A 13,240-nucleotide genomic window follows, 5' to 3' on the forward strand; every position below is an offset into this window, starting at 1 on the left:
TAAGTATACTAGACAATAAAGTCTGGTGTGCAAAGAGAGCAAAAAACAGAAATGTATTAAGTAATGTAAGATATTTAAGGAGCAGTATCTCAAAAAGGAGCAAACAGAGCAAATATTAAATAAATATTGGATGTTAAAGGGGCGCAGTTGAAGTAAAAGGGGATCAAATGTAGTGGCAATAATTAAAGGCGACAATACATTTCAATGAACCTAATACTAAAATTAAAGGCAAGAGCTGGACCTCCTAGAATGTACTGAAGAGAGTTTCCCACCACACTTGTGGGCCCATGTCTGTCACCCAACAGGCCCACTCCAAGTGCTCTCCCAGCTCTCACCTGAGTCAGTGTAGGTTAGCTACAGGATTTTCATTAAGAGGAGGTAATACATCACAAGCCTCTATAACCAGAAAAATTGTATACTTGTTTGGTCCCCCAAACTGGTGGCCACCAAAGGGTTTCCTCTTATTCCCTCTCTCTTCCAACCCTTTTAATTGTGTATTTAACCAATTTGTAATATATTGCAAGTTTTCCATGAATAATTTTCAGAAACAGGAGCAGCATGTTGCTAGGGCAGGACTTTTTGGGGAGCCAGTCCAAACAAGCCCAGCATGGGGGACAAAGCTAAGTACAGGCCGTTCAAAAGGACACCAGTCCCCTTCCAGCTGGTCTCCAGTGCTCACATGTGTCTTCCTCCCACAGTGCCCGCTTTGGTCATTGGCACAAGACCAAAACAGCAACTGAGTACCGGACAGGACCCCGTCTCATCATCTATGTGTTGGGCGGAGTCACCATGTCAGAGATGCGCTGTGCCTATGAGGTTACAGAGGCCACTGATGGGAAGTGGGAGGTGCTGATTGGTAAGTGAGCTGGCGGAGGAATGGCCAAGGCAAAGTCAGTTCTTTGGCACAGAAACCATTTGAGAGAGAGAGAGGATTCGGGCAGTACTCATTGGGAAAGAAAAAAAAGATGTGCCCCAGTGTATATATAGTAACATGGGCTGCTCACTGGCACATCTTAGCACTTGAAGAGGAACATTCACTTGAGTCTGGTCAAAAAGGTCTGCCGCCTGTGGAAGAATGTGAGTATGGGTGGGATGATTTGGGACTAGAGCATGCACTCTTCTAGTCACGTCTGCTGCGGGAGGATGCAGTATTTATATTAAGTGAACAGTTCTTCAGGGCTTGAGGCAGTTCTCTGGCTAGGGAGAGAAGACAGAGCTGGCTGGCTGGCTTTAAGTATAGGCAGCCAGACTTAAAGTGTCTGCCATTTTGCTTTTGGCCAACCTATGTTATATTAGCTTGCTTGATATGGCTTTTTAGGATTTCACTAGATCCCTTATTTTCCTGAAGATCTTGAGGCTAGTGTCTGTCCAAATTATGCTGGAGTTTGCCTGAGAATCTTGTTGGCTACATCCCTCCTGAAGCTTCAGCTGCAGGAACTACTTTCTCAGATGGACACTTTAGAGAGACAAAAGCATTCCTCACCAGAGGCCCAGCATGTGGAAAGTAGCTAGTAATAGTGAATTGGGTGATGAGAGTGGGATGTAGTGTTTTGCCTGTGGAACTGATTGCCTTGCCAGTGTGACCTGTATGGCAAAACCATAGGATAGATTTTGGCTGATGGGTCCTGCTAACTTTTTCCCCCTCTCTGCTATACAGGCTCATCCCACATCCTGACTCCCAAGCAGTTCCTAGAAGATGTACGCAATCTGACTGAGCAGACTCCATTGAAATCCTAAGATCACTCCTCACCCTTAAGAAACTTTCTGATAACAATTCTATTTATCAACCACAAAGTTTTTCTCAACAGGATGTCCTCTCACACAAAAATGACTCTGCTAGTTCCTGTTGGCCCTCAGCATAGCCTCTCCTTCTGCCAGCTTTTATGAAGGAGCCTGCCACTGGAGGACATGGTCTAATATCCAGGGCAAAGACAAGAGCCCAGCCACCTGTATTGAACTCTTTATCTCTTATTGAGATACGGTTTCTGGTTGCACTTTATTTTCTGTTTCCCTCTTTTTCTTGCCTTCTCCCTGGGAGAGGAGTGGCAGCAATCTTGATGCTCTACCATTTCCTCTCTCCATCTACCTGTGCAGTTATTTGCTCCCTTAAGTGGGATTTCTAGGGGGAAAGCTCTTCTGACATCTACATACACATCCTTGCAACTATCTGAACTTCACCAAGGTCCTCATTCTTTCTTTGTCTCAAGGACATTTTTTAAAATGAAGTTTACATATATATTTGGGACCATTTATCCACAATTCTTTTCAGAAAAAGCATGGATCAGTAGCAGCAGTAGCCATCACTAGATTCTTACCATTGCAGACCTAACAGTTGTGCTGACAAACTTGTACAAAATAAGGGTTGTGTTGCTTCTTTAGAAAGTCCAGTTAAGACCTCTGTACAGAAAGTGGTATGTACTTCTTGCATCTCAAGAATCCCATCTCTGCTAAAGAATTCTAGTCCCCTGTAAAATAAAATGTGAAAATTAAGATTGCATGTACAATCTGTTCTGCAAACCAAATTTTAACTTTGGCAGTGGTAAAAAGTCAGCAGCTGTGATGATGTATCCCAAGATGTGGGGTGGGAATTAGCATGTGAAGGAGAAATTTTCTTTCCCTCTGATGTGGAGAACCTTTTGACAGGTGGTGGGGACATACAATTTCCTCGTCTGCATTTTGCAATGATATATTTGGAGAAGGATTGTACCACATGATTGTCTAAATCCTATAGTTCAGCTTCTAGTGTTATGAAACAGCTAACATCCAGACTGGCTGCACTAGTGCTACAAGGGAAAAACAATTTCTCCCAATCTCCCCTTCCCTCTGAAGCCCATTGTGCCTCCCAAAAATATATCCCTGAGGACTGTGTGAGACTCAGGGACATATTTTGGAGAGGTACAATGTGTTTACGCTGGGAATGTTGAACAGTTCAGAGGTGTTTTTCCCCATTCTAATGTTATAAATGGGCTCTTCTGACAGTAGGTGCAAGCAGTTCCTCATGCTGTCTCAACTGAGGAAGAGTATTTTAAGTTTATGGAAATGATGCTCTAGATCAGACCTGCTAAACTTTGGCCCTCCTACAGATGTTGGCCTACAACTCCCATAATCCCTGGCTATTGGCTACAGTGGCTGGGAATTATGGGAGTTGTAGTCCAAAAACAGCTGGGGGGCCTAAGTTGAGCAGCCTGCTCTAGATGGTCTCTCGTATATGCAACCTCAACATAGAGGGCAATTTAATCTCTCTAGCACAAAAAATACCAAATTTAACTCTCAAAAGGCTTAGTATTGCAGCAATAATCACTGCATTCTTCCGGTAAATTCTATCCCCCCAAATAAGAGAGACAAAAATATAACTTTCAAAATCCATCTGGTCAAAGAACATCATAAAGTCATACATAGAAGTGCACTTTCCTAGAACGCAAAATCAAATGCATATTCCACACAAGCACTTAATCCAAACAATTTCCTCAAAAGAAATGATGTAAAACTCCATGACACTCCATGTTCATAAACAGGTGTGTGAGATCACCATAACTTTTAGAAAATCATTCCAAAAGTTACTTTTGCAGAGGTACTTGAGACTGATGCAAATTGTGGAGTCACTGGCTAATTAAATGTGGAAGTATTTGTCTGCTGCCGGCCATCCTTTCACCTGTTTCTGACTCCACGAGCTGATTATAACCAAGCCAGGAACTGTACAACTCAAGCACCCCACTGTTGTCATTCGTTGCATGGATGACTTTGCTTCTGTGCGGAATATATGTATACCTGCTGTTGATGTCATGGCGGTAGGCCATGTGCAGCAGCTTCCTACCTTTTGCGGGAACATCTGCTTCCACTGGGGTGCTTAAACTTTGTCACAGACTCATGTGGCCTTCATTTTTTATTTCCATTAATCTCCCTCCTTCATGTAAAGTGAGAGCAGCGCCATTTTGTTTTCAGCATAGTTTGAAGTTAGGAAACTCTAGGAAGAAGTTCCTGAACTATGACTGGAGGCATTGGAGGGTCGCTCTACACTTTATGCAGCAAACACAATTGCTGCATGTAGACCAGTGTTACACTGATGTTTTCTCAAGCAAACATTTAAAATATACATGCATATATTGGGTATTTAATGATATGTGTATGTCGCCAATAGGCATGCATTTGTAGAAAACTAGTGTAATATTGATGTAGACACAGCAGTCATTTTTATTATGTAAATTTTGGAATTCTGAATAAACTAAGAAAAATGAGAGTTAAATACTGGAGTATTTTTAAAGGCTGTATCAAACATTACATTGTTGTGATATATATTAAATCTTTGGTGTGAATATTCTAAATGTGTATTGCATTTGTAACATCCACTAGCTAGGATTAGCTGTGACGGCATATGGCGTGTGCACTCGGCAGCAAAGCTGGTTTTTCTGTTGTGTAATGTGTGAATTTGTTTCTGCATGCTGGATTCCACCTTCCTTCTAGTACTTGGAGCTGGCTTCCTTTTTAGATATGTGAGCTATCCAGTGGCTGTTTACCTGCTGGCTGGCTGTGATGAAAGGGGTCAGGACCCTACTACTTAGTAGCCTACTAAGGCATGTTTACATGATGCTCCAGAACTACCTTGGACACCCCCAGCCCAATCTGCTGTGTGTGGAGCTTTTAGTCCTGATCCCTGCTTGGGAATTATCATCTGCAATTAATATCCATTTGGATAATTGCTGTACAGCAGCTGCCATGTGGGTGGGTTAGTGGATTGGGGGTGATGAATTAGTACTAATGTTCACTTAAGAGTTGCTCGTGCCTGAATGGACTGGGGCCTAGTCATGCTGCGCAGGAGCTACAGAGGCCAATGAGATCTTGAGGGCAGCTTCTTTTCCCAACCCCCCCCCCCCCCCCGAGGTCCCTTGCAGCTGCAGAATCCAGAGCAGGAGCTACTTTTCAATTCTCCCCAATTGGGACTAAAGGGGCTCTGTTTCTGGAAATATCTTAGACTTCATTGTGCAGGCCCAGTGACTCGATCAACTAAAAGCTGGGCTAAGACTGTTCATGAGGACTTCATATGGTTCAAAGCATAACCATTCTATTCTTCTGTGGAACAAAAACGCAGGGTCCTCCCCACGCTGTGTTGTAAAATAACAATCCATTGGAAACTGGCTGACAAATGTTCAGTATTCCATTCCATCTGTTGCTTCAGAACATGCTTGCATGTCCAGGGTATAAGGCACTTTCCATTGTATCGCCAATCCTCCCTCAGAGCATCCGCCTCACCTGGCTCTTGTCTTGCTGCTACGGAGGAAATAATGAGATGCAGCAGACTTTGTCTGTCTCTAAGGAACAACTTTCCCCGCAATCACCTTGCCTGCTGTTAAGATTTCAGAACTGTGGTTGTCATTGACATGACTTCTAGACCCATTCGCCCACAGCTGCACAGTCCATCACATTCTGCACGGGAATCCCAAAGAGGCAAAGCTGTTGTACAGAGATTTAGAAAACAGAGTTCCAAGCTGCACCAGAGAATTCAGGGCCACTTTGGCTTCCATACAAATGTATCGTATCGCTGAAAGCCACATCAGTTCATTAGTATGGTACACACCATGCCATCCCTATGTTACTTGAAAGGTTCTGGGTTTTTTTACTGTGTGAAATACTTCTTGAAGCATCATGGGCTAGAAGTGTGTATATACTTAAAACAAAGCTCTGTAGCAAGGTAACCCATATTCCACATCTAAAGAAAGCTAAGTTCCCTGTAAATCAAGCAAATTTGGCATTTTTACATATATATGCTTGTTTTGCATTTTATTTATTATTTCTTCTAGTAATTTGGTAGTGGGGGAAACTATGATCTGGCATAACTCTGCTTTTGAACAGAGACTGATGATAGATCACTGATGGGCCCCTACTCACCCGCTGATAAGCAATCAGCTGAGGTATCTGACATCAATAAGCTGCCATGTCATTAGCCATGCTATTTCCTGTTGCTGCCTGGGAACTGAAAGTTTGTGTGAGAAATGGACTTTGCCCCCAAGAGAGAAGTAGCAAAGAGTATTTCCCTTCCCTTGTTGGGATCTTCTGCACTTTCCATTTTACTTGGTGCTCATTAGATAGAACAGGTTTTGTCATTGCATTCCCAGCTTATCAAGTGGTCAACTTCTATTGGAACCTACAGCCACCATCTAGATCAAAAAGGGTAAAGCAGGTTTGGGACTTGACTGCACATTTTCAAGGGGTCACCAAATAGGATAAGGGACCAATACTTTGCAGGGGGCAGGGTGTTGCACTGTGATCTCTATTTGGTACTGTTCTTTGCTATGATCAGGGTGTTCTCTGGTACAAAACAAATGTGGTGGTGAATGCAATCTTGTCAATCCCCATGGTCTGTGCTGAAGAGAAAATGTGATTCTTCTTTGTGATCTAATTTCATTCACACCTATGTGCCTGGGCAGAGCCTTGTCCAGCACTTTCCAAAGCTCAGCCTCAAGAGTTTTACCATAAGCCATGCCCCTTGTCCAAGTAGATGCAATCTCTGCCTCTTCTCACAGCTCTTCTTCAACTGCTGCAGCAATAGCATCAAGAAGAACCTTCTCTTGGTCAGCCATCCTCTGCTGCCAAGCAAATTTGGCCTCAAGCTTCCCTCACAACATCATTCAGAGTAACCCACCATACACACCCATCCCACTGAAACAGGGCAGAGACCTCTGCTTCATCCTCAAGCTCAGGATGTAAATCCTGTCATTTCCCAGTTTGGGATGATCTTGAATCCCACCTTCCTCTCCCTTCTCTATCCCAGGGCTTGGATTGCATGATCATCCTAACAAATGCATACTTCCATATAGCCAAAGGACCCAAGCAGTACTAGAAGTACTTGTGCTTTGCACTTGGACCCAAAGCATTCCAATACAAAGTCCTACTGTTCAGCTTGCCCACCACACCCTGCATTTTCAAGTACATGGTAAGTGTTGCTCTCTTTCTCCATCACCACTGCTCTTATCTTTTAGCCTAACCTACTATCTTTTAGCCTAACCTACCGCACAGACTTGTGACGATAAACATAAACCATGTACCCTGATCTGGACTCTTCAGGGTGAGCAAGATATAAATGTAAAAATAAATAAAATTGTGATATTTTCCTACATTGACAACTGGCTACTTATAGCCCCATCTCGACGTCATCTTGCCAACCACATCTGCATAAACTACTGTCTCCTCACTTGGCTGGCCCTTGCCATAAATCAAGAGAAATAGTCTCTCTGTTCCTCCAAATGCATCTGGTTTATAGGGGCATTCCTCAACTCCTCCATGACCAAGGCCTTCAAGAAGGTAAAGTGTGCAGGCATGATTGTGAAGAAGTGCACACTAGTCTCCACCTCACCACCTGGAGAATCCTACCCTAATCTACCTCTTATGAAAATCCTACAGGTTCTCTTAGAATTTCAGAAGCCATTCACTCATTGCTCCTATACCACAAGTGGATCAGATTATCCTTCTTCACAACTGCCTGGCAAACAAACTCCACAACAGCTTCCTAAAATTGTTTCTACCTCACATATGACAAAGAACATCTGCCTCCCTGTTCATTTTCCATCATGTGAGCACTACACTCCCTAGATGTCAGATGTACCCTTCTGTTTCCTTAGGCCAGCCGGCCTCCTTTCAGCAAACTCTGCACCTCCTTCATCAGTTACTCCAGCCCCCACAAGGGCTGCCAAGTCTCCTTCCAATGTTTCTCCTGACGGAGTACTGACCTCGGTCCAGGCCCACTCTGCATGAGCTTATAGCAGCCTCAGCAGGGCATTCCAGTCCCAGAACTCTAAATACCAGTTGCAGGGGAGCAACAGCAGGAGGCATGCCCTCCCCTCAACAGCGGCATGCCCTAATCTCTTGCCTGTGGGCTTCCCAGAGGCATCTGGTGGGCCACTGTGTGAAACAGGATGCTGGGCTAGATAGGCCCACAGGGCTGTTCTTATGTTCTGACTTTGCTGGCAAGTGTGCCAAAACTCTTGTGACTGAGCTCTAGCAAATTCCAAATGAGATTCTGCACAAGCACAGATGACCACCTGAAGAGTATCAGTTACAGGTAACCTGTTTTTTTCATTCTTCAATAATGTTTATTGCTTTTCACTGTGGTATTTGGAATGTGGCTTTATATGCATGATTGGTAGGGGCATGTTTTATTTTGGGTAGTGCTTATGTCATCTTCCTTCTCCCTTTTCACACAACACTGTTTAAAATCTTTTTTAGAAGTTTGTCATTTTGAAACTCTTAGAGAGCTCCCTATAGTTAGGAACATAGGAAACTGCCATATACTGAGTCAGACCATTGGTCTATCTAGCTCAGTATTGTCTTCACAGACTGGCAGCGGCTTCTCCAAGGTTGCAGGCAGAAATTTCTCTCAGCCCTATCTTGGAGATGCTGCCAGGGAGGGAACTTGAAACCTTCTGCTCTTCCCAGAGCGGTTTCATCCCCTGAGGGGAATGTCTTACAGTGCTCACACATCAAGTCTCCCATTCAGATGCAACCAGGGCAGACCCTGCTTAGCTATGGGGACAAGTCATGCTTGCTACCACAAGACCAGCTCTCCTCTCCTAAGTTCCAATCAAATGTAGGAGAGAGAATCTTGCTCTTTTTATTTATCTAAATGATACGGTTTTACGTGTTGGTGTATCAGTTACACAAGCAAAACCTTTAGTTGGAGAAATCAATCTGTAAAAACAAAGGCACACTGTTGTATTCTATCTAGTTATTTTTTGTGTTTTGTTGTTGAGATGTTTGTCCCAGTGGGGATCCTGTAAAGAGGTGGGGTGGGGGGAATCAGCAAGGGAAAGGGAGCGAAAGGAAAAAGAGAAAATGGAGTTGTTGCTTTAGTTTAACTTCTAGTTAAATCCACATAAGATTTCCTTGTGTCCATGAGAGAAGCAGCTATAAAACATTTGATGATGAGATTTTGAACCAGTCTAAGAGCCTACAAAGCTTGTGAATGTTCCTGTAACCTCATTTCATTGCATCTCTAGGCCTACATTCTTGTACTTCTTTCTATTACCAGCTTCCTGACCTACACAACCCCTGAAGGTACTTTTGCCTTATCAATCCTGAACTCCATTGTTCACGGGGTGCCAACAGCAGCATGACTCAAATTCCACCACCAGCTTTTTTTCTCGCCCACCCCAGGAGTACCTGGTCTTTCCTGGAAACAACTGAGGTCCTATTTCTGTATATCTGAGGCTGGGAACTAGGGATAGGTTGGAGATTCTGTTGGTGTACCATCTACCTCGCTGCACAACTGACTCCCTAAATGAGCTGACGGAACTGGTCGCAGAGTTGGTGTTGGAGTCTGCCAGGCTTCTGTTGCAGGGGGACTTCAATGTTCACTTTGGGGCTGGCTTTCTAGTGCGGATCAGGAGTTCATAGCGGCCATGACAACTATGGGCTTATCCCAGTTAGTTTCTGAACTAACTCATGTTGCTGGCCACACACTCAAGTTGGTCTTTTGTTCAGATCGTGGGTGTTCCGTGGGTAGGGGATCAGCTGGTTTCCCCATTGTCATGGACAGACCACTACCTGGTTAAAGTTGGTTTCACAGCCACAACCCACCTCTGCAGGTGTGATGGACCCATTAGGATGGTCCACCCAAAAAGGCTGCTGGACCCAGCAGGTTTCCAAAAGGGAACCTGGAACAGAGAACTCACCAGGGCAGAAGACATGATTACTCCTAAGCATCCCTCCCAATCTGCTTCAAAAATGGCCCCTTGGTATACCGAGAAGCTGCAAAGGCTGAACCGGCTGGGTAGGTGACTGGAACACAAGTGGAGGAGAACTTGGCTTGAATTTGACAGGATGCAGCATAGAACCCATTTGAAGGCTTATGTGGTAGCAGTGCATGCAGCAAAATGGGATTTTGGTCAGCTCACATTGTGTCTGCGGGTTCACGTTCGGCAAAGCTATCCTGGGGTTGTGAGGAGTTTAATTTCTGCTCCTTCTTCTTCAAATCAGTTCCCAGAAGTGTTCTGCTGTGACGCTTTTAATGGGTTCTTTGCGGACAAAATCTCCTGTATTCGGGCTGACTTGGGCTCTACTATTTCTGCAGGGTCCATGAAGGAAGTGTCCAGTGATCCCTCTTGCAGTTTGGTTGGATCAGTTTTAATCTGTGACTCCTGAAGTTGTGGACAAGCTACTTGGGGAGGTGTGGCCTACCACTTGTTCTCTGGATCCTTGCCTGACTTGGCTGCTTCTATCTAGCAGGGAGATTGTTAGAGGTGGCCTGGTTAATAGCATAAATGCATCGATGATGGAGGGTAGGATGCCTCCATGTTTGAAGGAGGGAATTCTTAAGAAGCCTTCCCTAGACCCCTTAGCTATGGATAGGTATAGCCCAATCCCCCTTGTTTGGGCAAGGTGATTGAGAGGGTGGTGGCCAACCAGCTCCAGGCAGTCTTGGAGAAAACTGAATATCTAGACCCATTTCAAACTGGCTTTAGAACTGGCTATGGGGTTGAGACAGCCTTGGTCGGCCTGATGGACAACTTCTACCAGGGAATTAACAGAGGGAGTGTGACTCTTTTGGTTATTTTGGATCTCTTGGCAGCATTTGATACCATCAGCCATGGTATCCTTCTGGATCGCCTGGGGGAGTTGGGGATAGGGGGCACTGCTTTGCAGTGATACCGCTCCTATGTCTTGGGTAGATTCCAGATGGTGGAGCTTGGTGACAGTTGCTCCTCAAAACAGGAGCTGTTATATGGAGTCCCTAAGGGCTCCGTTCTGTCACCAATGCTTTTTAATATCTACCTGCTAAATGGGCAAAGAGGCACCTTTTAATGTGGTGATTCTCTTTATTTTGCAGGGGGAGAGTAACTGGCCCCATCCACCCCCAAAACAGTACCTCCAGTGACTATTGCTGGTGTCTCTCTTGTGTTTCTTTTTAGAATGTGAGCCCTTTGGGGACAGGTAACCATCTTATTTATTATTTATTTATTTAATTAATTTATTAAATTAATAAATTTAATTTATTAAATTAATAACAACAACAACAACCCCCAGTGAGGGACTACCTTGGCGTGGTTGTGGGGCTTGCGTGCTCTGAGGAAGATGAGCACTATGCCAGAAGTCCAACCATACTGGATAGGTCTCTCCAAAGGAGCCAGACGAAGAGTTCCTCTCCCATCAACAATATGGTGAGACGTAACTTTAATAAATCTATACCAGATTGGTCATCACCTGGGTCAACAAGGACCGTGCCAAGTGCTGGAGTCCCTGGACATCTGGTGGCAAGTGGGCAACAGGACTCAGGATCTTCAGTTGAGCAACCAGGGCTGGAGACTGCAAGGTTACTGGAAGAAACGTCACTTAACCGGAAAAAATATACGAAAAACACCAACAAGGAAATAATGATATGCTATTACAAGTCTAGTCCAACTAGAAGAGGTTATTTAAAAAGAATGTACCAAATTTGGAAAGAGAAGCATCCAGATACAGAAATAACAGAACAAAGGCTAGCAGACCAGAGAAGATGCATAATAAGAAATAAAGTATTCACAGGAGTTGAGCTGGAGGAACTGCAAAGAGCAACACAGGCTCAAGATATGGAAGAAGAATTACCACCAACTGAAGAAGTTGCTCAGGCACAGGTGGAGGAGGTGCTGGAAATAGAGGATGCCACTGTTGCTGAACAGAAAAGCAACAAGAACTAAAGCAAAAAATAACTGAGCACATGAACCAAACAACCACTAGGGTTCAACTTCCAGCGCTAAAAACAGTTGCCAAAAAACAACTTGCTCAGGCATTAAAAGATGTCAATGCTGCGCTTGCAGAAATAACAACCAAGAATTGGCAAGAAACAAACCAACTAATGTACAGTGCAGCAACAATAACAACACAAGAGTTCGGATATAAGATCAATGGACCTGTAAAAAAAGAAAGTAGTATATCACCTAAATGGAAGATTAGATTAGAAAATAAAATCGCCAGGCTCAGATCAGATGCTAGTAAATTGAAAGATATGAAAGACAAGAAGCTGAAGAATGAAAACACCCAACAGTATCTGATCCAAAAATACCACCTAGATTCAAGGAAAATTAGAAAAGTCCTGGAAATAATAAAGCAGCAAATAACAGCAGTGTCAAAGAAGATTAGCAGATACAAAGCCAGAATTACACACGCCTGCGCAGTTGGGAAGCGGCGCCGGGCCAGCAGGCAGGCTCGGCGCCACTCTGCAGTAGTCCTCGGCGGGCGACCCGCCGCGCCACCACTCAGCCCGCTACAGGCTATCGCCAACGCCGCCGCACGCATGCCGCCACACTCGGTGGGCGATCCTGGGGGGTGCGGGGGGAAGCCACTTTTTGGCGCCCCCCACGTGACCCGCCGGGGTGGTGCCCGGGGCACATGCCCCCATGCCCCCCCTATAGTTACACCCCTGCAAACACCAAATAAAGAAGAAACAGTGCAATTCTGGGGGGAATTATGGGACTATCCAATCGATTATAATAAAAAAGCAGGCTGGGTGAAAGAGGTCAAAAAATGTAACCAACAAATGCAAGATCTAATAATAGCACCAGAATTAATAAGTGAAAGAGCAAAGAAAATTAAAAATTGGACTGCTCCAGGCAACAATGGACTGCATGGCTTTTGACTTAAACACCTAACAAGCCTTCATAAACAACTATCAAAACAATTCAATCACATTTTGCAAGGCGGTGATATTGAACAATCGCTAACAACTGGGAAAACTCATCTCATCATGAAAGACCCAGCAAAAGGTGCAGTTCCAAGTAATTATAGCCTGCCAACCATGTTCAAGTTATTAATGGGAATAATAGCAGATGAAGTAATGCAACCCTTATTAACTAACAAACAGCTTCCAGTTGAATAGAAAGGAAATTTTCCGAACACCAGAGGCACAAAAGACCAGCTGCTAAATGACAAAATGATTTTAGAAAATTGCAAGAGAAGAAAAACAAATCTAAGCGTTGCATGGATTGACTACAAGAAAGCCTTCGACTCATTACCTCACACATGGATACTAAAATGTTTAGAAACAACTGGTGTCAGCAAAAACATTCAGATATTTATTTAAAAAGCAATGAGCATGTAGAGTACACAGTTAACAATCAATGGCGAGACACTTGGACAGGTTAGCATTAGAAGAGGTATTTGCCAAGGGGACTCACTATCCCCTCTGTTGTTTGTAATCGCCATGACTCCACTTTCACAAATACTAAACAAAACAGGCCTCAGATACCAAACATCTAAAACATCAAGTAAAATAAAC

General features: G+C 44.0%; 1 protein-coding gene across 4 annotated transcripts in view; it reads left to right on the forward strand.

Moving 5' to 3' along the window:
- STXBP2 (syntaxin binding protein 2) overlaps nt 1–4,313 on the forward strand; it is a 59,273-nt gene extending 54,960 nt beyond the window's left edge. For all 4 annotated transcript variants that reach the window (XM_053298630.1, XM_053298629.1, XM_053298633.1 and 1 more), the window contains exons 18-19: nt 699–856; nt 1,658–4,313. In XM_053298630.1, the coding sequence (XP_053154605.1) occupies nt 699–856; nt 1,658–1,737 (238 nt within the window). In that variant the 3' untranslated portion in view covers nt 1,738–4,313. The remainder of the gene's footprint in view (nt 1–698; nt 857–1,657) is intronic.
- Nucleotides 4,314–13,240: the final 8,927 nt, after the last annotated feature.

This window comes from Hemicordylus capensis, chromosome 2 (genome assembly GCF_027244095.1).
Source record: "Hemicordylus capensis ecotype Gifberg chromosome 2, rHemCap1.1.pri, whole genome shotgun sequence".
NCBI lineage: Eukaryota > Metazoa > Chordata > Lepidosauria > Squamata > Cordylidae > Hemicordylus > Hemicordylus capensis.